Source organism: Malurus melanocephalus, unplaced genomic scaffold (genome assembly GCF_030028575.1).
Source record: "Malurus melanocephalus ecotype Western Australia unplaced genomic scaffold, MMel_1.1 scaffold_51, whole genome shotgun sequence".
Classification (NCBI taxonomy): Eukaryota; Metazoa; Chordata; class Aves; order Passeriformes; family Maluridae; genus Malurus; species Malurus melanocephalus.
Window position 1 is genome coordinate 840189 of NW_026623283.1, and position 25597 is coordinate 865785.

General features: G+C 42.7%; 1 protein-coding gene across 2 annotated transcripts in view; it reads left to right on the forward strand.

The window, feature by feature from the left end:
- The window catches only part of EGFR (epidermal growth factor receptor), a 152487-nt gene that overhangs the window by 99061 nt on the left and 27829 nt on the right, over positions 1-25597 (forward strand). For both annotated transcript variants that reach the window (XM_057365321.1, XM_057365320.1), the window contains exons 2-15: positions 7291-7442; positions 8895-9081; positions 9771-9905; positions 11655-11723; positions 13940-14058; positions 15965-16106; positions 16799-16915; positions 17440-17566; positions 17665-17738; positions 18922-19012; positions 19765-19964; positions 20990-21122; positions 22493-22592; positions 24438-24595. In XM_057365321.1, the coding sequence (XP_057221304.1) occupies positions 7291-7442; positions 8895-9081; positions 9771-9905; positions 11655-11723; positions 13940-14058; positions 15965-16106; positions 16799-16915; positions 17440-17566; positions 17665-17738; positions 18922-19012; positions 19765-19964; positions 20990-21122; positions 22493-22592; positions 24438-24595 (1804 nt within the window). The remainder of the gene's footprint in view (positions 1-7290; positions 7443-8894; positions 9082-9770; positions 9906-11654; positions 11724-13939; positions 14059-15964; positions 16107-16798; positions 16916-17439; positions 17567-17664; positions 17739-18921; positions 19013-19764; positions 19965-20989; positions 21123-22492; positions 22593-24437; positions 24596-25597) is intronic.

Here is a 25597-nt window from a genome sequence, read left to right on the forward strand (position 1 = left end):
CTTCCTTCCTTCCTTCCTTCCTTCCTTCCTTCCTTCCTTCCTTCCTTCCTTCCTTCCTTCCGCATTGTCCCCCTGATGAACCCAGTTTTCCCACTGATGAACCCAGTGACTGCTGTTTGCTGTTTTGTCAAGCAATGCACTGGTCATCTCATATTATCCCTAAGTCCTTTTCAGGGCAATTGCATCCCAGCACCCCATTTTCTGTCTGCTATGTGTTCTGCAGTCCTTGATGTAATGCCTTGCCTTTGGCTATAGTTCATGTCATGTTGTTCAGAGGGCTTATTTTCTTAAATTATGCAAACTGGCCTGTGCAGGTCATCTTTCCCTCTTTGTTATTTAGAACTCCAGCAATATTTGTGTCATCTGCAAGAATCCTCAGCAGTGATTTAAAGTCTTCTAGGAGATCACTGACAAAACCATGTGAAGAAAAGTGACCCAAACTCAAGTTATTTTTCAGTACCTCACTGGAGATAAAATATCTCAAAATTCCCATCTGTTATTCACCTTTGGAAATCAACTTTCTGCTAAACTATCGCGAGGTGTCAATTCCTGTTTCTTTGAAATTCTGCTGGTATTTACAGAAAATATCTATGTCACTCYCCCAGTTTTATCCTAAGACATTCAGAGGGCAAAGCTTAAAGTTTGAGATAGTCCATCCTGTCCGTGTACTCGCACCAAATTTACACTGGCATCAGCAAGGGAAGAATTTAATCCCTCATCCAGTTCACATTGAAGCCAGTGGAAAGACTGATTCCAGCACATCCTGGTCTGGCCTTAATCTCTGGAGGATTATCAAAGATACATGCAGAAWTAAATAATGGCAGTAAAGAAGAGTAATAGAAATATTAGTAAATTATATTGGTGGGGGSAAAACAAGCATCCTGGGGAATTAATAAAGCTGAATCCCTTGTTGTCAGAAATGCGGTGACTTGGTGAGGTCTTCATTCAGGAGCAGGTTCAYTTGGATGTGATTATTTGTTCTTTCAGCAATCAGACCATTCACCTGTCATGATGCCTCCATCCCTTGAAATTCAGGACGTGACTTTTGGMATTGAAGGGGAGGTCTCCACTCCTGACTGGAATTAGGAAGGGAAACCTAAAATTACATTTATCTGGAAAAGTTGTTTGGAAAAGTTGTTTTTGTCACATAAATAGAAACAAACCATCTGGGAAAGCTTTCCCTCAAGGCATATTCTTTTTCTCTACTAGGGTGTTAGTTTTGGTAATTTTTGCAATTACARTTTCCATCTAAGTATTTTTGAGATCTCTGTCATTGTTTTGGTCCCAGTGTGTCTAAAAGTTGGAATTAATTTCAGCAAATGTGTTACTCTAAACCACAGTGTTTGAGCAAGGACTTATTAGAGCCACATGAGCTTGTTTTTCACAATGTTTTAAATTAAAGTATTTGGATATGTGCAAAAATCATTATCTCCTGCAGAAGAATTTCCAGTGCCCAAATGTTGCTGTCATTAAGCTCAAACTGGACTTTTTAGGCATTGTRTGGGTTTGCAAACACCATTTTCAAGGGAAAACATGTGCCAGCATCTGAGAACTGTTTGTACTCCTCACCTGTTTCCTAGCATTCCTTTTCATAACTTCCCACAGCACATTGCAGCAGATTTGGGTTTCTTTTTGTGTCATRTGAACTTCCCTTCCTCTTGAAATACTACTCAGTATGTAGTAACACACTTAACCCAACATTATTAAATTTTTTTAATCCCTTCTCTCTCTGAGAAACTTGTGAATATAAGAAATGTTTCTATTTAAGTGACTGGTTGCATAAAACATAACGTCACTTTCTTATTCCAACCTCCGWTATTTCTTACCCTGCTTTCTTTAGGGAAAACATTTCATGGTTCTTTCTCTTGCTGGTAGGTTAGTAATGATGACAAATGTCCTGCCAGTTCTAGTACTTCCTTATAAGCTTAACTATCATTATTTTGATCATTTGACAGCTAGTAAGCTGCATTTTGCTGGTTTCTACAGCAGGTTATGTGGATCTGTTTGACGGCTATAAGGGTATGCTTTGAAGTTGGTTAAAAAAATCCCTGATATCCAGAACCTGCCCTTATAGCTGATGTGCATATTTATGCTTGAATAGCAAACATCTTCATTTAATTTCTGAGACCCCATTAGATGAAGGTCAATGACAGACCTCACAAAGGGGGAACAGTTTTTCTCCCAAGAAAGATCATGGAGGTGCAGGCCATGGCCAGGATCCCCTCAGTGTTGTGCATGAATGACCCAGGGGATACAAGGGACAAGGGTTGGGATGGTGTGATTAACCATACAAGTTTTGTGTTATTGTCAGTAATGACTAGAAAACATGCATATAAAGTATATAAATTTATCATGCCAGAACATGTATAGTTTTAAGTCACATATAAGGCAAGGGAATGGAATTGCATATCTCTGAAACTGCCTTTGTGAGTTATTATTTTGATGTGTCTGTCAGAGCTGCAGGGAGACTAACATGGCCTAAGCATGGATAGACACAGGATGATTTGGGGATTGGTGATAATTTGGTTTCAAAGCATTCTCTGGGGCTTTTCTCAAGTCTGGGGCAAATATGYGTGACAGGATTGGGAGTTCAGTAATCAGAGATTTTCTGGGGAAAAGATAAAACCAGATTTTATTTGTATCAGAGCAACTGCTTCAGGGACCACTTTATTTAATCTGAGCTTGTAYGGATTTGGGAAAATACAGTCACTTAGCAGTATTGATACAGTTGTGTGGATGCCCTTTGTCTCCCTACCATCACTTGGGGAAAATGCTTCTAGGACATGCTTTGGTTTCACCCTACATCTTCAGGCTGCACAAGAAAAGAGTGGCCAAGGAGCAAAGGGTTGCAGAGGGTGAACCTGTTGKCATCACCTAGAAATACTTCTGTAAATCCAAGTTTGAGGCAAAGAAGGGGAAGAACAAGCATGTCTGTGGATGCACAGAAGATTTTAGCAGCCAGGAGAGCACTTTTCATAAGTGCTAAATTTAACGAGTTTCCATCTAGTACTTCTCTTTCCTGAACCCTTTGACTGCTGCTTCCTTATACAGCACTTGACATTTGGATCAKTTCAGCAATTCCTAAGTTTTTGTTAGGCTGTCTGTTGCAGTGGTGCTGCAACAGATCCAAGATCAACATTACTCTGGCATTTAGGAATTGCAGCATGTGAGCTCGAACCTATATCACATCGAATGTAAATGCTTCATGGTGGTGATCCCATGATGCTGCCCTGCAGAATTCTGGGTTGCCTCTGTGTCACAGGACTGGTGGCGGAGGCACTGAGGGTCCAGGAGATCACCCTGGCTGGGGTGGGAGAGTCCTGCACTCCCGGCATGCAGCCCTRCTCTCAGCACTGCCACAGACAGCAGCCTCTTGGGACGTGCTCTCTGTGTCAAAACTTTCCAGACTGGCTGTGTTTTTACTACATTAACATCACAGAAAGAAAAGTAAAGCTTTTGTCTTTCAGGGATTAGCCTATGCCCTGAAGTTCAGTTCTGGATCTTAGCTTTTCTGCTGCTCAGGGAYGCTCTCACCCTGAACATTTTACTCTCCTTTTTAGCTAAAATGTGTAAGTGTCCACATAGAATATTTATTGTGTGTTGCATACTCCCACAGTCTCCAGCAGTACCRTGTAAGTATCCATGCCCACCAGTGACTCCTAAACCTGGATAGTGCTGGCTTTGCTACACATGTATAATGAAACATACATTAACAAAAACAAAATTATGTGATGATTGTGCTGTGTGTGACATCAGAATCTGTCCTTTAGATGGCAAATAGGTCAAGTTCAATAGAGGTTAAATCATAATAAATTCCATCCACTCAAGCATGCACGACCCACTTAAAACTCTGTGGAGCAAGGCAAGCACCTCATTGTCTGTACTTTAGCCTTTGGCCAGAGTGGCATTCACACTGTGATATTATGTACAGATAATTATAGCAAGTATCTTTTCAGAACAGTTTCCATAAGCAAAGAAATTGCAGGAATGATATTACTCATCAGATACAAGCAGGCCACTTTCTTTTCTTTTCAAATGTTCTAGCTGGAAAATTATTCTGTGCCTTTGCCTGAGTTCAGTAATACTGCTGCAGGGATTTAGCTTTTGTTTGATTTGGGTTTTATTTGCTCAGAATATTCTGCTTATAGCCCAGGTTCTCATTTGGTAAATACTGGTGTGATGAAGTTCATTTTGTGGATGTGCATAGATCCCTTATATCTATTTGCACAAACAAAAATTTGTGCATGAGGGAGACAGCTCCACTCTGGTGTTCTGACTGGTGCTCTGACAGTCACATACTGTTGATTTCTTAAAAGCAGCAGCCCTTTTTCTTCCACATTTTCGAGACCTTGGCTAGTACCTCATCTACAGCTACTGTKTACTGGATAGAGGATGTGAGGGGACCAGTGGTTTTGCAGGTAGAAAAGACATCTTTGGTAGAGAACTATCAAAGTGCTCTCTACTCACAGTACAGGGGGAAAAAAGTAGATCCTGGAGGACGAAGCTGAAGCGTTTTTGGAGCTGGTTATGTCTGGGTGTCCCTCTGCAGCTCCATAGGCAGAGAAGCTACATCTCTGAACCCTTTGCTTCTGCTTTCTTGTTGTCCTCTGAGCTGTTTTCAGTGCATGGGGCTCCATGCTGAACCAAATCAACAAGCTTTCCTGAGCTTAAAAATACCCTCTGTGCAATTATTTATTTATTGTCCTTTATTATTTGTAGCTTGGATTAACTCTTTGGCATGGTTCACTGAGAGGTCCCATGGGAGAGGGAGAGGGAGAAGTGCAAGAGTAACCACGGCCTCTGACTGTAGCATCAGCCTCTACCTAATAAGCAGTGAAAAAGTCTGCGTTTCTCAAGACAGCTGACCTGAGTTCAGAGCTCCAGCACTTGTCTGATCCCAAGAGAAGCACGTTCAAAGGAGTGCAGTTTGTCTTAGGGGTTGTTTCAGTGAGCTGGGCTGTTGTTATGTGATCTGACTGGTGCCAAGTCCCGTAGGGTCAATCAAAGGCACAGGTGGCCAGGAGGATGCCACCAGAGAAAGCTCCTCCTTCCACCCGTCCTTTGGCTCAGCTGTGGCATAAACACTGCAGCTTTTATGTTTAGCCTGCCTTGAGTATCAGGACAGATCTTTGCAGGTAAGTGCAGAGATGCAACAAGTGCATCAGGTCATTTGTGGAGCCTGAAGATTGTAGCAAAATGACTTACATGTTCTTATTTCTGTGAGCAGTCTAAACTGCACCTGTTCCTGCTTTGTGTTGGAATGCTTTCCAAAAAATCACACTGTTCAAAAGATCCAGTATGAGATGCCTAAAGTGAGCATCCAAGTTGATGTTTTGAATAGTCTGAGAATTTGCTATTGCTGGCTTTTCTCTTCAGTTTTAGGATAACATTGCTTAAAATTCAAGATGACCTCTGGGATGACTCCTTGACTTTTCCAGTCAATTCAAAGCCTCCTCACCCCTGTGCCCAACAGAAACACATTTTCCAGAGCAGWTTGGCCACATTACAGTATTTCTAACATTCAAAATGTGACCACTCCACAGAATAAAAATCTACCCGTGTTGGTATCAACCTACTGGCAGATAATTTGCGGTCCTTGTACTTGAAGCAGACAGCAAATACAGATTTGAAGTATGAAAACAATGCAGCAGTTAAGTTTGAAACTGGAGCAGAAAATCCCTCTTAGAATTTCTAAAGCAAATCCAAAGTATATAAAAAGGGTCATTTTCTAAAAGCTGCTTAGATTATGTACTCACAGCCCCTGTTAGAGTGTTTCAATTTACTAGCAGTTGGTATCACTCTGACTCCAAATGCCATAATGTTTATCTAGATCTATAATGAGAAATAACTGAGGAATGTGAGTGAACAGCCTTGCTTTAAACACAGTCCAGRGTATTTAATCTGTTATCTCTGTATGTCCTAAAGCTGATGATTGTACTGAGAAGTACCACATGTTCAGTGAATAGTTTTGATGATTGGTAAGAGTGTTTTTATCACTGCTTATTAAGTAATTTTTCCTACTCATAAAGCATCAGTTGTTCAGTATATCTTCAACAGGTGTTGTCTTTTGTTACTAGAATTGAAACTTTTTCAAAGCTTTGTCAAGAGTCTTTGTTACTTGCTTTGCAGTGCCCCAGTTTGTGATTAGTGCGTCTACGAAAAGTATCATTTCACGTATTCATTTCTCCAAGTTAAAAGAACACAATTCTTTCAGTGTATTACGGAAAGCTGTGCAGACAGGCTGGGGTTGCATTACACAAATGATGACAGCCTCCTTTTGCTCCCACTGAAGAGCAAAGCTGAAGGAGCTCCTGGAAGGGACTGTGAAGTTTCTTACCACACTGCCTTCTATATTGTTCTCCTTTGCTCTGTATCAGCATAACTGAGAGATGCACTCATTTGAGCTCTGTAGGGATAGCTGAGGGAACAGCTGTATGAGGACAGAATTTCTGAGGGTTGTGTTTAACATCTCTCTTCTGTGTGTGTGTGGTGTTTTTCCCTCAGAGCAATTTTGCATTTTGCTCATTYGTTGCAGTCAAATACAATGGTGATAACTGTTTTTAGTTCCTCTAGATTTAATAAAGCACCATAATATAATTTCAGGTGGGGACTAATTTTTCCGTCWTGCTCTTAATAAATGTCTGGAATCTCAGCGGTGCTCGGTGACACCTCTTCCTTCCCCATCAGGCAAAAGTGGATTCAAGTGCCAAAGATGAATATGCTGGAAAATCTCCTGAATTTCTCATACTTCCAAAATGTCTGAGTGCTAAGAGATTTGTAAACCCTGGAGGTTCAGTTAGACCTTAAAACACTGAATTTTTTGCTTAAGGGGTCCTTCAGGAACCCCCTTTCCTCTCTCTGAGCTTACAAGGAGACCCTGAAGTAATGTAAATAGGTCCTCAGGGAAATCACYTTTGGTGATACCTGGTACACAGCAATTTCAGTGGTGTTCCATGGTACCATATTAATGTCCTCTCCTCAGGAACTGAGATATGTTTGTGATACAGAAAACTTAGCGCTACCTACATACAAAAGTCTTGTATTGCAGTTTTTCTATAACAGGAAGTGATGGAGGGTTTTTTTCAGTTCTAAATTCTGGTACATCTCAATTCCTGGGAAACACTGCATTACTTCTACACTACTGCCATTAGAGTCATGACAGATAATGTTCTTGTTTGTTACAAAGCTGATGCTTAACTTGCTGTGGTGTTTTTAAAAATAAGTGGGCAGCAAGACTGTCCTGTAGTTGTTCTTCCTTTCCTTCATGGAGCTTTCTCCTTTCCTCCACAGTTTGTCAGGGGACAAATAACAAGCTGACCCAACTGGGACATGTGGAAGAYCATTTCACCAGCCTGAAGAGGATGTACAACAACTGCGAGGTGGTACTCAGCAACCTGGAGATTACATATGTGGAGCACAATCATGACCTCTCTTTCCTGAAGGTTAGTGTTCATGGCTTTCCTGATAAAACAAATCCTACTCCATTTTTAGCAGCAAAAAATCAGCTACTGATAAAGTTAGGGGGTGGTCCAAACACATAACTAGCTAATGTCRCAGGAATCGCAGGTCACAGTCTAAGCATGGCTCCAGGATGTGCTTAACCCTACTACACAAACAAGCACTTGGAGAAATAGACTTTCAAGCACTTGCCAGCCTGTTCTGGGTGCCATGCAGATGGGTTTCTTCCTCTTTATAATTAGAATTACATCCTTCCCCATTACCTCAATTCTCAGAGAGCAAAAGGCTTTGTGGTTCTGTTGGGCAAAGCAARGCACAAGGYGAGCTGCAGATTTTGAAGTGTGGARGCCTCTTCCCTGCCCTCCAAACTGCTCTCCCTTCCCCTGCCACGGCAGTGAGAGCCTCTCCAGCCTGAAGTGCTCACACCCTCAGCAGGCAGGCAAGTCCTGTGCAATACCTTCCCACATGGATTCTTCAGGCGATCTTCRAGATAATCCGCTGTGGTTGACACATGGGCTACTCCCATCTCAACATTTGTGTTTTGCATAAGTGCCTGAGCAACTGTGGCAAGCTGAGCAGGTAACGGGCAGAGGACAAATGTTAAAATGCAGCTGAGGCATGGGGAGGAGCCCTGTATCACCTGGGGACCTCCAGATTCTACACCGGCAAGTAACAAGATAAAAAAATCCATGGTTTGAACAAACAGGTTACAAATAAGATGGTATTGCCATTCTTCTTTCCCAAGCACAGCTTGACCATGGAGCTCAGAGTTCCAAGGAACATAACAAGTCTCTTAAAAATTCACTGGTAGTCTCCGTAGAACAGGAAAATACCCTGACAGGAAGCCTGAAGGCCACTTACAGTGACTTTTTAGGGAATAGAAATGCACACATTACACAGTCCAAGACAGGTATTTACCCACATGCAGGAATGGTACCTCACTTGTCCTTTTGTCCTGTAAAGATATACATTATTTGTAAAGAAGGTTGCCTAATCTTCCCCTCTGATGAGCAAGGGAAGGGGCACAGAAGAGGGAATGTAAAAGCCTGAGTCAGATGGCATCTCTCTGCTGCCCATTATTGAAGGCTGGGTGAGTATTTATGGAAAGCATCACACTTAGTTGTCATTTCATACATGCAGATGTTCTCCTGTGTCCTCTAGTCAGCCCCACTTACCCTAGCCTGGGGACAGAACAGGGATAACCTGGATTTTTGGAATGATCCCCTGATAGCTGCTCAAAGGTTGAATTTATACACACTCAACCAGCAAAGTTTTCCGCATAGTCCCTTCTTGTTCTTAAATTTATTTATTTTTAATGAGATTAAGTGGTTTGTCATTCCTTRGAATTGAATGATGGTGGACTGGAGGARTGGGAGGAGGAAAGCAGTTATTGAWGAGTACTATGGATTAAGCACCTTGTTCTGTTGTTCTCTCAGACCATACAGGAGGTTGCAGGCTACGTACTCATCGCACTTAACATGGTGGATGTCATTCCCCTGGAAAACCTCCAGATCATCCGAGGCAATGTGTTGTACGACAACTCTTATGCCCTGGCAGTTTTGTCCAACTACCACATGAATAAAACCCAGGGGCTCCGACAGCTGCCGATGAAGCGGCTTTCAGGTGAGACACGGGCACGTGGTGGAAGCACCTCTAAAGCCACCTTCAACTGTTGGTGTCAAGATCTGATTGGAGACAGCCTGTCAAAGTCACATGCCAACAAATCCTGCTTTAAAAGCAAGGATCTGAATGTAGTTTCCTAATTGCTTTTCCAGTCGTCTGCAAAAGACAAAGAAAATCCATCATTGCAGAAAGATACAGAAAATCCAAAACAGCAACAAGGCAATGGGATTCACTTTTGTCCCCTAAACTGGCAAAGAGGCATCCGTTTGTTGTTTTGCATTTCTTGATTTCAGTGCACACACATCCATATTTTCTGTTAAATCCCTCTGGGAACTGGTGATACATGCGCTGGTGTCTCACACAGCGTCTGTCTGTGCACACCAGCAGTGCCATCTCTGCTGAGTGTCCTGGCCCTAGGGGAGACACAGGGTGGAAAGCCACATGTAGCTGCATCTTCGTGGCATCCAAGAGCAGAACTTTCCAGAGCCTGTCAGTCTGATYCTGGTGTTAGTTACACCATCAGGAGTGCTGACGCCATTCAGATTGTTCTTTTCTGTGAGCATCATGTGACTGAGGTGGAGAAATATGTGACTTATTCCTCTTTCTTTAGGTCAGAGGTATTTTGGGAATGTCTCTAGGGAAAATTAGGGATTTGCTTCACTGAACAAATTTTTTTCTTTCTGTAACAGAAATTCTCAATGGAGGTGTTAAAATCAGCAACAACCCCAAACTGTGCAACATGGACACTGTTCTTTGGAATGACATCATTGACACAAGCAAGAAGCCTCCCACCGTGCTTGAATTTGCAAGCAACTTGTCTTCTTGTGAGTAATAACTTACCAAAAGTTCTATGTGTCCCCCTCCATTTCAGAGAGTAAAATGAACATCCCATCTTTYATGCATTGGGTTCCTGGTCCAACAATTTCTAACGAAGGCTAGCAAGCCCTGTTCCAAGAGAAGTGYTTTCATTTCTGCACCACTGGCCTAAGATAGGATTTTTCTCCTTAATTCATAGCTCAACAAAGTTCTTGGGAATGTTTCTCTTGGTTTAAGGCAGTACCCTCCATATGTGCTCAGCTCAGAAAGACAGATTAGAAAAATGTCCATTAATTTGCTTTCCAACAGTGTTCTGTTTATAATATAAGGCTCTGGCCTAGAAAGCCCATATGGGTACCTTCGTGGAGTAAATGAAACCTTTTTAGAGTTAAAGCCCAAGTTGAGTGCCATAAAATTCTCCTGTTTTGGGCTACACAGATTATCCTGGCAAAAGAAATAATAAACAGGTAGATAAATCTGATGGTTCAGATCAATGGGGAGATAAGGGGRTATTTAGAAGTTTGTACAGTGTATGCTTAGAGTGGACTCAAGCTAATCCTTCAGCCTTATGAGTCCCTCGTAAAATCCCCAGTCATTTCACAGAAAGGAGGGTTTATTTTCATTCCTGAGCATTTCATTTCTGGCACTATAAATTGGCAGGAAAACATATTTTCTTTGTCTTCTTTCAGTTGCATAATTGCCTGAGAGCTACTAGCGAATTTCTGTGTTGACTTATTTTTCTACGGAGCCCTGGCGTAATCAAGGAGTTGCAAACTATACATGTCAGCACAGGAGTTTGGCTCTGAACRCCACAGAAATGTTAACCTTTAACTTTTCAACTTAAAAAAAAAAAAGTTCTTTGGTCCCACACCAAATCAATCAACTCTTGGACGAGTATTGGCATTTGTTCAGCTATTTGGTGGCTGATGGGGGGAAGGAGAATCACRTGTTGTTAGTGGGAAGAAGCACTCTAGTAGGAAATGCCTTTTAAATGTAGTGAATTCCACACTACTCTGCTAAGACAGCCTTTTATGGCTGAAATAATGATCCCATGCTCTAAAATAAGTTGCTTCTCTACGATTACACTTGTCACTAAGAGAAAGAACAAAGAAGAGAGTAAAGAAGGAGGGATGGGAAAAAACCCAGCATTGAACCTACAGGATCAGGCGAGCTGTCCATCCATCCTGCCCACCTCTCCATCGATTGTCCATCTGCAGCACAGTCCTACACTGAGGAGTATTTTTGGCAGAGGATGGGAGGAGGGYACAAAGCAGACAAGTCTAGTTACTTTGTGGTCAGAGTAGCCAGCAGTTGCCTGTGAATCCAGTTGGATTTGTTTTCTTTTTCAAGCTGCATTGTTCAGAAACACTGATTTACATAGGGCCTGTAGTGAGCAGCTGGCACATGCCTGACTGCAAGCCAGTGGTGACTTGCCATTGCATGAAAACCCCAGCAGAAGGGCCAGCCGGGCAGTAGCTGAGATTCCTGTTCCTGTGAAAAATGCACCTCTTTCATAAGCCAGACTGGCTGGGTGCTGTGCTTGCTTGCTCCAAGGTGTGGAGGTGGAGAACTGCACGTAGGAAAGCAGAGGTGAACAAAGGATAAGGAATTAAACTCTCAAAGTTTTTAAGCACTGTTATATAGGTGTTTCCTACCCTGGTTTATCAAGAGGGAAATCTCAAGTAGTTTTTTGTTGTTTATGGTATATTGTTGTTTTTCTTTGTTTGAAGAGTATTATTCTCTTTCTTGTGTTTTAGGTCCCAAATGCCATCAGAACTGCACAGAAGACTACTGCTGGGGCCCTGGTGAACAAAAYTGCCAGAAATGTAAGCCTGCAGATTAGTTAAGAAAATTAGTTAAGAAATAGCTTGTGTGCTTTAACCTAGTACATTTCCATCTGCTGAAAAGCTAACCGTAGTTTTGCAAGTAGGATGCTTGCCTGATACTAAGAGAGGGGCAGAAACATCTTTTTAGAAGTGCTTGAGATTTTGCAAGGCTTTATTTTTCCTAAAGTAAAGATCAAGGAGGAAGACCATGTCARTTTGTTTCACTGCTTCATTATTTCTTTTTTCTCTAAAATGTGGGGAAATAGCTGGTTTTTGTTTTGGGAAAAGTTCAGTGAAAAAACTGCTGATCTAGAAATAAGGCAAATAGAAGCAAACATCCCACATTCATTTTTCCATTGCAAATAGTCACCTGAACCAAAGTTTTTTGTCTGCAAATATCARCCCAAATTTGCATGACTCAGAGCTTGAGAAAAGAGGATTGTATGSGTTTTCTGTCTTCATTTAATATAAGCTTCAGTTTTTGTCAGTCAGTTCTGCAGTTTGGCTCTCAGGGTGGACAGTGGCTGTTCATACCAAGCCCTTCCTGGGCTGGTTCCTGCACAGCTGTCCCAGGACCTTGCGAAACCTCAGGTCTCAGCCCTGWGAGATTCCAGCATTTACAAACTCTCACCGGAATCGGGAGCTTGACAAGTGTATAAAACATAATATTTTGTGGGCTCGTGCTTGCCTCTGCAGGCATTTGAGAATCTGGCCAACTGAAAATGTATCCCATATTTCTATGTGTGGGAAAGTATGAGGGATACGTCTCTTTCTCCTGAAAATGAACGTGGGATATTCTGTACAAAGCAAAAACGTTTGATGTGATATATGTTTCCAGCAGGAAACTCTAGTCAATAGCTATCAAAGTGATGAGGTGCTTTATTCCCCTGCTAATTCTTATGAAAAGAATTGTATCAAAATGCTGTTTGTGTAGAACAATGTGCCTTTCATTCCCCTGTTTCTAATTGGATGGAGGAGTTGCTGTCAGAGAAGKCAATACATACCGTGGAAATAATCTGTTTCCTGAAAAGATACTACCTTGCTTACAGGCCTACAAGAAAAATAAAATAATGCAGTTTGGATACAGAAATGTGTAATGGAAAAAGGTGGAATATACGATTTTTAAAAATCACTGTTATATACCCTGTAGCAGGCTACTTTTTCAAATAATTTTCGGTTAATTAACAACCACGATTTTCAGACTTACAGGAATTCCTGATGATATCGTAACTTATTTGTGTAAACTGTGAAGTTGATAACAGTTAGCACAATGCACAACTGAAATACTCAGGGTACCTGAAATACTCAGGTAATGAAGTAGACTGGCCATCAGGTTCTTCTGGTACCTTATGCCAGGCTCAGTAATTTTTTTTTTTTAGAGAAGAAGCAATCCCATTTTGGGTTTCTGGTACAAAAACATGCTAGCCATTCATTTCTGGTTTTTAGAAAATTGTTCTGATTATCCTTTTCTCTGTTTTGATATTCAAATGGAGAAGCTTTCCCAATTCTCAACAAAATGTTGCAGGCAGTTTTTGCTTCCCTGAAAAAAGCTGGACGGGGGCCAGTTCTTCCTTCGGGTTGTTGCACTGGTGCAAACCCTGAGGGAGTTGTGTAATGAAGATGAAATTTGGCCAAGGAATTGAACATTAAAGAAAATTAATTCAATGTGCATATGAAATCTGCTTGTTGAGTGAGTCTCCCCTCTCTCTGCAAATTTCAGCAATGTTTTAGTGCATTAAAGGAACATTTTACAACCCCACACCAACAATGTAGAGTTTCCAACTATAGTACAGAGTCCTGGATATTGTCACATTGTTTTTCCCAAAGTTAGCACCAATAATAGTAAATTTTCTCAATGGATTGGAGACAGATTCCACCCTGTTGCTCAGTTATGAGATGCAATGACTCCACAGAGTTTTTGTTGTTCTAGGCATTGGTGCAACAGGGTTGTTCTTTCCAAGTAGAACATATATCCAGGCTGGGATTGGAGTTCTTAGCACCTCATAAGAGCCAAGATAAAGCCAGGCTGAACACGGCCCCTCCTTACCACCCCCCTCACTCACTCTCACCCCTCCCAAACTTCAGCCTTAAATGAGGACAGAAGGTCTCATGAGCGAAATCTAGTGCAGATCCTCCACCAGACCCTTTCTCCGTATTTCTTGGTCTCATTGCAGCAACTACAGCCRATGCTTTTCTCTTTCTTTTGTATCTTCCAGTAACAAAAGTCATCTGTGCCCAGCAGTGCTCCGGCCGGTGCAGGGGGAAGGTGCCCAGCGACTGCTGCCACAATCAGTGCGCTGCAGGGTGCACGGGGCCTCGGGAAAGYGACTGCCTGGTAATGCACACCCCACCACCATAACACCTTCAACCCCTGACACGGCCAGCAGGGCTTGGAGCTGCATGTGCTCCAGCCTTCTGCAGCCCCAGATCGCCTCTTGAGAGATGCCAGCCTGGAGGGTGCTCCAGGGCTTCCCTGCTTGGGTGGTCAATGGGAGGGAAGATGGAATGAACGTCMCAGTTACCTTTATCTGGTCCTTACTGGCTCTGCTCGTGGGCCTTTCTGTTGTGTTCCAAACCAGTGTTAGTGCCTTTGAGTGCCCTGTGAGCTCAGTCATTGTAGAGCTTCTCAGTGTTTGTAGTGTTTGTAGACGACTTCTCTTCATGGGCAGGTCCACAGGCACACAGATCCTTCAAATGAGTTCCAGTGATTGAGGCATGGATTTTGTTTAGGGGTTTTGCATGTAAAGTTTTTTAAATTGTAAAGAAGCTTTGTATGTTATAAGAATTTTAATAATTAAGAAATTTTTTTTGTATACAGTGTATAATAATGGGTAAAGTTTCAGGTTTTTTTTGTTTGGGGGGTTGGTTTTTTTTTTTTTGGGGGGGGGGGGTGGGTTTATGGCCTCAGTTCTCTGTGTATTTTTTTTAAATGCAATTGTATTTATTTACCCAGGGGTTTTTTATTCACCAAGGCAAACAGATTATCACTGTTTGAGTCTTGTACTCCTATAGATAAGCATAGAGAAAGCACAAGTGCCTTCTCCTGGTGCAGGATTTGCTACTGGGGAGGGTTCTGCTGCAGGTTCACGGGTGCACAGCTGCCCTCATGGTGCAGCAGTTTTCCAGGCCAGCACAGCTCTGCCTCATGCCCCTTAGCACTAGTCCTCAATAATCTTGGTTTGCTAAAACAAGAACTTGTAAGGGGAATAAGGAGTGATGAATCTCCATTTTTTTTTTTTTTTAAATCTCACTGAACTTCAGACATGAAATTGGGGTTTTACTTTCTAGTTTTGACTTGCCACAGGAGTTTTGTGTTTGGGAAACCCTGGGGCTGCGAAGARAGAGAAGAAGCAAATGGAGCTTCTGTAGAGGGAAAAAAGTCCCATTGCTTTTCCATGAGAGTTTCAGGGAGTTGGTGCATGCTGTGGTTTTAACTCTTCCCCATGTTTGCACTACACTTCATTCTGAATTAAGTGGCACCTGAGTAATCGCCATAGAAATCATCGAATGTGGATTTTACTGTTATTACCTCTATTCCTGGTTTCCTTTTAGATGCATGGCTATGATGCCCTTACTGGCTCACAGAGAAGAYAGTTACTGTCTCTCATCTGGAAAGCCAGGAGAGAAGAAAGGGGRAAAGGGAGTGATTAATTTATTGCAGATTTAGATTGGAAGAACCAACWTGCCCTTCATAAATGCCTGCTAAATTGTTCATTACCTGAAGCCAAATATAATGGCTTCAGTTTAATATTTAGCCAGAAAAGTCAGTAATTAGCAGGAAAGGACTTGATTTGATTTAGGTTATTAAAAAGTGGCCAAGAAAAGAACCATTTGTCTTGATCTGGTTGCTGCTTGTAGGGAAAATTTTTCTGTCTAAGGCATGCAGATTTGCTCCTGTTCCCATGTGAATCCCAGCAGCTCTCCACAAGAGTGCCAAGGTTTCTTGTTCAGAAAAAGAAAAGCTCAAGGTTTCTTAAAAAAAAAAAAAAAAAAAAAAAAAAAAAAAAAAAGTTAAAAAAAAAAAAAAAAAAAAAAAAAAAAAAAATTAAACTCCTTTGCCCAGCCTGAAGCAAGCTTTCACCTGCAAAGCCTGAGGGACCATCCTTCTATCTGCTTGGGGTTTCCATTAGAGCTAAGCATGAAGCAAATGAGGCCATCAGAGTGTTTTAAAGACCTGATATAAAATCACTGATGATTTTCAAGGAGAAGGCAGTTTAATGGGTGYTGCTGTTCAATGACAGGCCTGCCGCAAGTTTCGGGATGATGCTACATGCAAGGACACGTGTCCCCCGCTGGTCCTGTATAACCCCACTACTTACCAGATGGATGTGAACCCTGAAGGCAAATACAGCTTCGGAGCCACTTGTGTGAAGGAATGTCCACGTAAGTTCATTTCAGGTTGCAGCTGCAGAGGATGGGGGTGTTTGGAGAGAAGTGGGAAGGGTCCTGTGTCATCCCTGTGTGCTGTGGCCAAGGGAAAGTGCACTTGTTCTCTTCACCTTCTGTGGGAACTGGAAACAGGTGGCAAAGTGAGCCTCTTCAGACAGTCTGCATCCATCACCTTACCTGATTTTTAATCATTAGATTCTGACTTCTGAAAATTTTTCTCTTGGTGAAAAGAAAGGCATCTYATAAAAATCATCAAACCAATGGCTGTATAGGATCAGTCTTACGGATTAACAAAGCATTATCAGCTCTTAACTGGTTCTTAATTAGGACTGTTAAAAAGTAATCACTTTTAACACTCCCTCTCAAGGCCTGTGATTGTTGTTTGTTCTACTGATGGTTGCTTTTCCTTTTTTTSCTGTTCCTTTTCTTTATTCTTTTAATCCATTAAGACTTGAATGTTGTTTTTTCCTTCTGTGACCATTCCCCACGCTGCTAAATGGTGATAGCACTGTATGTTCATCTACCTTCAAATGATGTTTGTGAGATTCRATGGTTAATGCCTGTACTTTCCTGAGTGTGCCGAAAGTTCAACCCACCTTTTTCTTTCTAGTGTTAAAGTGCTTGACCAGCCCCCAAAGCACCCCTCTTATATATCAGTCACCTTTGCATCCTTTTTGTTTTTGCAGACAACTACGTGGTGACAGACCACGGCTCCTGCGTTCGCTCGTGCAATGCTGATACTTACGAAGTGGAAGAGAAYGGTGTTCGGAAGTGTAAAAAGTGTGATGGGCTGTGCAGCAAAGGTATAAAAAGCATGGAGTAAGCCAGAAAGGCTTTGAGATGATAGAGAACTTACTAGAAAAAGTGCAGGGAATTCTGGTCTTAGCTAAGTGAAAACTCAATATAAATCAGATGCAGTGATTGTTGGGAGATCTGACAAGTGGTTTGATCAGGGAACATGACTGTGGAAATGAGATACACCACAAGTACAGTRGATAAACTGTGTGTTGTGTATCTTGTGTATCTTCCCCTCCATTTGTCCTTCCCAGTATCTCATCAAGGGGACAAAGAGAGTGAGAAATGAATGTGCCAGAGTCTGTGTGCAGAGATGCTCAGACCAAAGCTGCCTGGCTGGGCAAGCAGGAAGKAGTTATCCTGTGGCACTTTCTGAAAAGCTAAAATAGACAAAAGAGCTATGAAACTCACTGTGGTATGTTTGACCATATGGGAATGCTGTCTGAACTTGTGGCACCTCCATGTTTCTGCTGTTCCATGTGACTCAGCTTCACTTTTGTCCCCCCGCTAACTTTTGTATCTCTCTTAACAGTGTGCAACGGCATCGGAATAGGTGAACTTAAAGGGATCCTCTCCATAAATGCCACAAATATCGACTCCTTCAAAAACTGTACCAAGATCAACGGGGACGTCAGCATCCTCCCAGTTGCATTTCTAGGGTGAGTACCCTGCTGGTCATTAGGCACTGAAAGAGAAGATCTAGGGAAAATCCAGGCTAAACTGTTCTTTTCCCAATTCCTCATTCTGTTTGTTTCAGTGACGCCTTCACAAAGACCCTACCCTTGGACCCCAAGAAGCTGGATGTCTTCAAAACAGTCAAAGAAATATCAGGTGAACCRTGAATTTTAAGCTGAGATGTTTTCTGACTGAAACTGCCAAAAACACAAAGGGAGAGGAGGGAAATTTTTTTAGCACACAAAGAGAAGTGCATGCAAAGTGTTTCTTGTCTCTGAGCTTAAGGGTCACTCTTAACCAAGGTGGTCAGCAGCGCCTTGCCAGCATTACGCCCACATAACCCATACTGGTCYTCCATCCAAGGTGTGTGGTTTGGCCAGAACATCCATTCTGCTGACCTGTCAGCCCTCGAGAAGAGTAAAAGCAGTGGAGATCCTCAGCCACCCAAGAAGCGTGTGGTGATGCAGAGGCGTGCCACTCCAGCTAAAAATAGACAAGTGTGTTTCTATTTGTGGAAGACCTTTCAGCAGCTCCTTAGGGAAGCGTGCTCCATGGCTTGCATCATCCTTGTGGAGACACCCTCTCCAGCCTGGGGAGCTCTTCCTCGGCGTGGCTGTGTCTCCACGAGCACAAAGCAGCCAGCAGGGCTCCGCCGCCGTCCTGCACCAAGTGTCAATTAACAGTGTTCAGTGTTATGCAATGAATGTAACAGCAGAGCTGGGCCCACAGACATGACTCCAGCTCCCCTTTTCTTTGTCACCTGTGTGGTTCCCTTCAGGGTAGCAATGACTGGTGGCAGAGTTTCATACGGCAGCCTGCAATTTTCCAAATTCTCCCCTTCCTACCAAACACCTCAGCTGAGTGGGGAATTCTGCTTGTCTCAGCAAATCCACTGCAAGTAGCTATTCTGCTGTGTTCCTGCTTTWCAGTTTTCCTCTTCCCTGAGGTCAGCTGAAAAATGGGATGGAGTTYTGCCTTTCTCCCACAGGTCCAGAGCCTGCAGCCTCTCAGCCAGGGTATTTACTGGTGAGAGCAGTCATTGCTGGTGTCTCGGTGTGGCAGGATGTGCGGCTCACTGACATGCTCTGTTATGCTCCTAAGCCCTCGTGGTGGGCTAAGAAGTAAACTGTTTATAAAACAGGGGTTTAAAAATATCTCCTTGCTCCCTAAAGTGTCACGTTATACTTTAAGATCCTTCAGATAAGCATAGGGAAAGCACAAATGCCTTCTCCTCGTGCAGGATTTGCTGTAGGAGAAGGTTCTGCTGCCAGTACTAACGGCTTAATAATGGAGTTTATTTCCATTATTATTATTTTTTAATCTTCTTCTCCTCTTTCAGGATTTTTGTTGATTCAAGCCTGGCCCGAGAATGCCACTGATCTCTATGCTTTTGAAAATCTGGAGATTATACGAGGCAGAACAAAGCAACAGTAAGTAAATCATGTGCCTCAGTGRCTGTAAGAGAAGCCCTGTTTAGAGCTGCTCTTGTCTGAGCACACCAAGGCTGCAAGCAGTGTGAGACTCAGGTGTCCCAAAACTGATGCAAAATGGGGCAAACCCTGCAAGGAGTAGAGCACCACCTTTGTAGCAGTAAATGTGTGCCCTGGGAGTAAACAACCCTCAGCCCTGCACTGTGCATGGAGGGCTGTCCTGAGCTTGCTTTCAGGACCAGAGTCTCTCCCAACATCCTGGGAGCACAAGCAGGACAGAAGGTGCTCTTTACAGTGTGGGGTGAGTTACAGTCTGATCAGAAGTACTGTGGGATTTGAGGTAGCTGGCAGTCATGGATGGAGGCTGTCAGACAGTGCAGATACCAGCAGTGCTTCCAGTGCCCTCCTGGGCTTGCCCCAAGAGGAAGAATGGCTTGGTGGACAAGCACAAAATAAAAGTTGCTTTACCTACAGCCATTRTTGCACATCATTTRCTTGTCAGAACATGCATGTCCTGCCGGTTTTAGCTTAAAAAACCCTTGCAAAACCAGATGTGAGTATTGCAGGTGTTACGTAAAATAGGCATGTCAGGTATGAGGCATTAAGTTTAGAGGGCTTAGCAGGATCTTGCTAGAAGAAATGCAGTTCACAGCAATACACATTTGAAAACTAGGAGAAAAACCTGCTGAGTAAACCCTGCTTACTAATTATCTTTCTTGCATGTTTTTTCTATTTGTCCATCTCCATTTTAGTGGCCAGTATTCCCTTGCTGTTGTTAACTTGAAAATACAGTCCTTAGGGCTGCGCTCCCTCAAGGAAATAAGTGATGGAGACGTTGCCATTATGAGGAACAAGAACCTCTGCTATGCTGACACCATGGACTGGCACAGCCTCTTTGCAACTGAGAGCCAGAAAATGAAGATTTTACAGAATAGAGATAAAAATGAGTGTGGTAAGTCAGTGCTGCATTCCTGCTCCCCACCAAAGCTYGTGCTGAAATTCAAGAGTAAGCTTGCATTTTCATAATTCAAACAAGGCTTTTTTCTCCCTGTTCCTCTGGCTACAAAATTAATCAGTGATRCTGCTTTAATTAAGGTGGTGAGGGAAGAGTGGGATTTTTTTTTTCCAACAAAATGTAGACTTCGTGGTGTCCAACAGATCAGGAGCTCCTTCACTACTATGAGCATAGTGAAGCCACATCAGTTGAAGAACACAAAAGGTGTAACTCTTAACATTGGCCTTTTTTGACAAGGTCAAAGCTGTTGTTCAACCTTAAGGCTGTTGGCTGCAGTGGTGCCTGAGCCAAAATCTCATTATTTATTTTTGTAGAATATGAATTTTTATTTGTATTCGTTGTATTTTAGAAATTTGTCATAGAAATAGGGAATGGTTTGGACCTTTAAAGATTTTGCTGTGGGCATTGATGTGTTTCATGAAACCAGGTTGCTCAGGGTCCCATCCAATCTGACCTTGAACTTTCAGGGATTAGGTATCCACCAATTCCCTATGCAACTCATGCCAATGTCTCACCACCCATTGTAACTATGTCTTCATTATATCCATAAATCCACTCTTTCCATTTAAAAGAATTTTCCCTCGTCCTGTCACTACAGGCCTTGTAAAAAAGTTGTTGCAAGTGTCCTTTAAGTACAAAAAAGCCCCAATAAAGTTTCTCCAGAACTGTCTCTTCCCCAGGGTGGATGACCCCAGCTCTCTSAGCCTGTCTTAACTTCATTATACATCTGTTAAGCTGTCACAGAGGAGCTCATTCTTATCTTGAATGRCCAGAAGTCACTCAGTTTCAGGCTTTGTGCTTTAGAGAAGTATGATTTCTCCTCTTCCACACTACCAGAACCGTTCACATCTGTTTTGGAACAGGCTGGGGAAACTGGCTGGTCAGATGGAGCAAGGATGGAGAGTCTGACCTCTCTCTTGCTTTGACATTCATGTCTGTTCTTGTCTCTCTTTCTCTCTCAGCTGCTGCCAAGCATGTTTGTGACCCCCTGTGCTCAGACGTGGGCTGCTGGGGCCCAGGGCCCTTCCACTGCTTCTCCTGCAGGTTTTTCGATCGCCAGAAGGAATGTGTGAAACAGTGCAACATCCTGCAAGGGTGAGGTGTCTCAGGGGTGCTTTAGGTTTTGGTGATGGGATGGGGTTTTTTTATGTCTTTAAAATGTGTTGTGGCTAGAAAGAAGGCAAAAAACTGGCTCTCTGTTTGCATGGGATCTCCCCAGCTTTGCAGAGATGTCACGTGAACACAGTACCTAGCTGAGGTACCTCTCCTTCCCCATCCAGTATCTCTTAGGAGTTTGCTCCTGACGTGGTGACTGSTAAGAAAACATCCCTTAATCACACAAGGAGGCTGAGCCTTGTGCTTCCTTCCATGAAAAAGAAAGGAGCTGTGAAAGAAACCCCAATCTGACTGTCACATCAAGTACACTGCGTGAGAGCCAGTGGGAGCTCAGTCATCCCCAGATCCAGGGTTTCACTGCTTGGTAGATTTCCTTACTGCAAAGGGACTCTTAGGTTTGCTCAGATGAGCAGCTTAGCTTTGCAGTTTGCAGAGTTACWGTCAAGGGAGAATGAATTTTCATCAAAAAATCACTGAGAGCAGCAATTTCAGGCAAAATTATTGCTTCAGCCTCACTCAGGACGTGGAAAAAATATTGCTGCCTTGTGTGCAAKTCAACAGGTGATGTAGGTGGAAAGGCACGTCTACCAGCAAAATTACAGGGATTTTTCAATAAATTTTTCAAAGTYTGACTTTTAAAGCTCCTGAGTATTAAGCAGGTACTTGTCAGGGTGCTAATGCCTCTGATATTTGTATTTCTCTAGTGGCTTGCAGTTTAGCAGCTGTCTTTTTTTAAAGTGAATTCCCTCTAGCAGCTATTATAACCTGAAGGGCAGATCAGGGCATTTTTTCTGTCAAATGATGAGTAGATTTAGTTTAATTAATAACACCATTAATTGAAGTGGAACAGCTTTATWGCTATTGAAACCATCTGTTCCCAACTTTCATATTTTAATGATTCATTGTGTATTGTAGAGAGGACATGAATTTAATTATCAGTGTCTTGCTGTTTAACTTTCCTAATTATTACTTGTAGCCTTGGAATCACATGAACTGTTTTTGCTGATCTCTTTGCATCATTACCGTTTAAAAGCCTCTAGAAATGGTTGTGAGTGTTCTGTGCTTAAAGAATAGCTAAAAAGGGAAAGTAAACTAATTTGTAGTGTGCAATCTGGAGTGCCATGTGTTTCACTATCAACCAAATTGCCCTTCCTCTTCRTCCTCCTGGTTGCACTGAGCAAGTGCTGCTGGTGCAGCCAAGGGGGTCCCTCCTCCTGTCTCAGTACCATCATCATCATCTCAGGCCAAAGGGGAGAAGCCTGGAAAAGGAGAGAAGAAAGACCACAATATATCACTTGCTATTCAGCCTGAGGTTTAATTGTTTCTCTTTTTWTGTTCTTGTTTTGCAGGGAGCCAAGAGAGTTTGAAAAGGACTCCAAGTGCCTCCCCTGCCACCCTGAGTGCCTGGTGCAAAACTCCACCATGTACAATGCAACCTGCACTGGACCTGTAAGAGCAGTTTCATTTAAGCAAACCTGGGCCTCAGATAGTGTATTAATATGTATTTCCCATGTTCRGATAATCCTGAGGTCTCATTTTAACCCTATTTGGTCTGGTTAAAAGTCAAGATCTTGGGGCAAGGGAGCAGGATAGGAAACCTCAGGGTGTTAGTTTTATTTTGTGATGTGCAATCCACAGTCACAGACATTGTAGGGTCTTTAATATTTTTTGTATTTCTACAGAAAAAAAAAATACTTACTGTGGCAAGCAGGGCACACATTTGAATAATGTAYAGCTACTCAACTCCCAGTTTGGTGTGAACACGCCAGATCAAAYTCAGATCTTAATTGCATAAGTCCAATTCCCTTCCTTTTTTTTGGAGATCAAAATCTCCTGCTTCCATCATAGGTCCACCTCTGTTCTGTTTAACCCAACTCTTTAAGCACCTCTTGCCATCCCCAGCAGCCTCTGAGTGTTTGACCCTCTCCTACTGCTGTGGTTTAGGAATGGTGCTCCCTGGATCAGTACTCCCACGAGACTCCCCAARCCACAAGCTGCTCACTCACTCCCTCCCTGCCCCCCTTCACCTATGGCAGGCTGAAGGGGAGAATGGTGGCATAGGAGGTGAAAATCACGGGTTGAGATAAGAACAATTTGTTGGAAACAGCAGTGAGATAAAAAAGGGAACAGTAACAGCAACAGCATTAATARCAAAGTGCACAAGGAAGGTGAAGGATTCACACGTGATTGCTTGGAAACAGCAATTCCATGCTTGCTTGGCCAGAAGGAACCCCTCCTTCTCAGAAAAAAACCCTTCCCYCTGCCCCTGGCAATGACATGARGTGGTGTAGAMTAACCCCCATGTCCCAGCCATGCTCCTCCTGRCTACTGCAAAAATTAACCCAGTCCTGGCCAGAACACAGGCACCCATCATCAGCTTAAAGAGTCACTGCTCGGTAATGTGAAGCATTTCCATCCTCTGTCCTAGCACAATGGCCTGAGGGAGGTTATTAACATTATAAACTCCTTCAGGCACTGACCCCATGTGCCATGTTTGCCTAGCATCCAATAATTAGTCAATTATAGTGGCCCTTAGACATTACAGTGATTAAAATAATCTTCCTATAGCATGTCTTACTCTAGTCCCACTGCAGCTGGCACTGTGGATCTGGTCTGCTTTGTCTCCATAGCAGAATTTGACCCACAATTGCTGGTTCCTCTGCTTTAAAATATTTAGGTCATTCATGGTGCTGTTACAATCTTAATAAAAACAGTTCTGCCAGAAATGGCCAAAGGCAATGCCTTTAAATACAAACTAAGTGCTTTTCAAGGTGGAAAAAAAATGCATGGACTCCTTGGGTTGCCTCCATCATCCTGTGCTTCTCCCTAACACAGGAAAGGACATGTGCTGAGAAACCAGAAAAATGATGATTTGATGACAGTATTTTGGGGTGGTGTCAGTACGTCCAGGTCCACTATTTTAAAATATGTGACAGCAGATTGCACCAGGTAGCAGCCAACCTGTCTGCTTTTTAGCTAACCCCTTATYAAGGGGTCGTTAAATTATTCTCCATTAAAAATGCAAAATGCAAGTTTTCCAAGTAGACAGAAGACACAGGGGAAAAAAGAAGCGACAATATAATGCAAGAAAATATTAGCTTTAAGCACAGGAATTGCCTTTTGTATGCTCCATCCTACAAGAGCAGTAACTTGCAAGAATATCAGGTAGCAAGGTAATAAAACCAGGTGATGTTGAAAACTTCCAGCAGTGGAAGGCATTTAGATTTCTCTTCTGAATTTCCTTCTGAATAGGCTGATGTAAGGGCATTATAAACAAGTTGTTTCTCTCTGCAGGGCCCTGACAATTGCATGAAGTGTGCCCATTTCATAGATGGCCCCCACTGTGTGAAATCCTGCCCAGCAGGGGTTCTGGGTGAGAATGACACCCTCGTCTGGAAATACGCTGACGGGAATAACGTTTGCCAGCTCTGCCATCCAAACTGCACCCGAGGGTGAGTAAAATCTGGGGTTGAATGGAGACAGGGAAGAAGAGAAACAGCTTGTCTCAAGCTCTTTTTCTTCTTGATACTCCCATGGCAAACCACTGAGAAGAAGAGCTTGCAGGGAGCAAGAGAGGTCAGGAGGACACAGGTAATGTAAGCAGAGTGTGGCARACTTTTTAAGTAGGAAAAGACCAGTGGTACTTTGTCTTTATGCAGAAGGAAAGAAAAAGAAATGGTTTAAGGGGTTTGAAACAGGCTTGTTTGATAACTTGAAAACAGAATTTTGAAGTACTGACCCACCAGTGATGCACCTTTTTTCCCCCACCTGGCTCATTTCTGTATCCTYTGGTTTTGAGAGGAACATCAGTGACATCTGGTGGATGCAAGGTTCCTGGGACCCATGTTTGTCTGCACCTCTCAATTTTCAGGAGGGAAATCCCCTTGGGGTAACATAGCAATTTTTTTTTACCTTCTTTCCATATGCTGGGACGAACTTGATCTGAGTTTAAAGCCTTGTGAGCATGGCTAAATGAGCAGRCACCGCTGTAAACTCAATTTATAWGAGCCAGTTTTGTCCTCATTTGGGGACACATTTAAACTGCAGCCTGTAACAAGCTGTGAATTGACCTGTTCAACCTTTGACAGTAATAACTGTCTCCTCTCCTGATTTCCAGYCTCCAAAGGACATGGGATGCACAGGATAATGTTTTAGGGTTTGAAAGCTGGTTATTGGATTTGATGCTTTCAGAGCAAAAAGCCAGCTCATGTTTGGTGTATTTTCCTTCACAGGCCCCTGCCTTTTACCCTGCAAGTCTGTCTGAACSGAAATCTTTCTATAATATGTCTATAATAAGTGTCAGAGGAGTTGTAACATATTCAGGCGAACCATCACACAGCATACCAGCTAATTCAACTGCCACTTCCCCACCTTCATGGAAAAAAGGAGATGAAGGCTGGAATCAGCAAGTAMCATCCCTTTCTAGTGCTTGTAGTGAAATTCAGTGCAGTGGT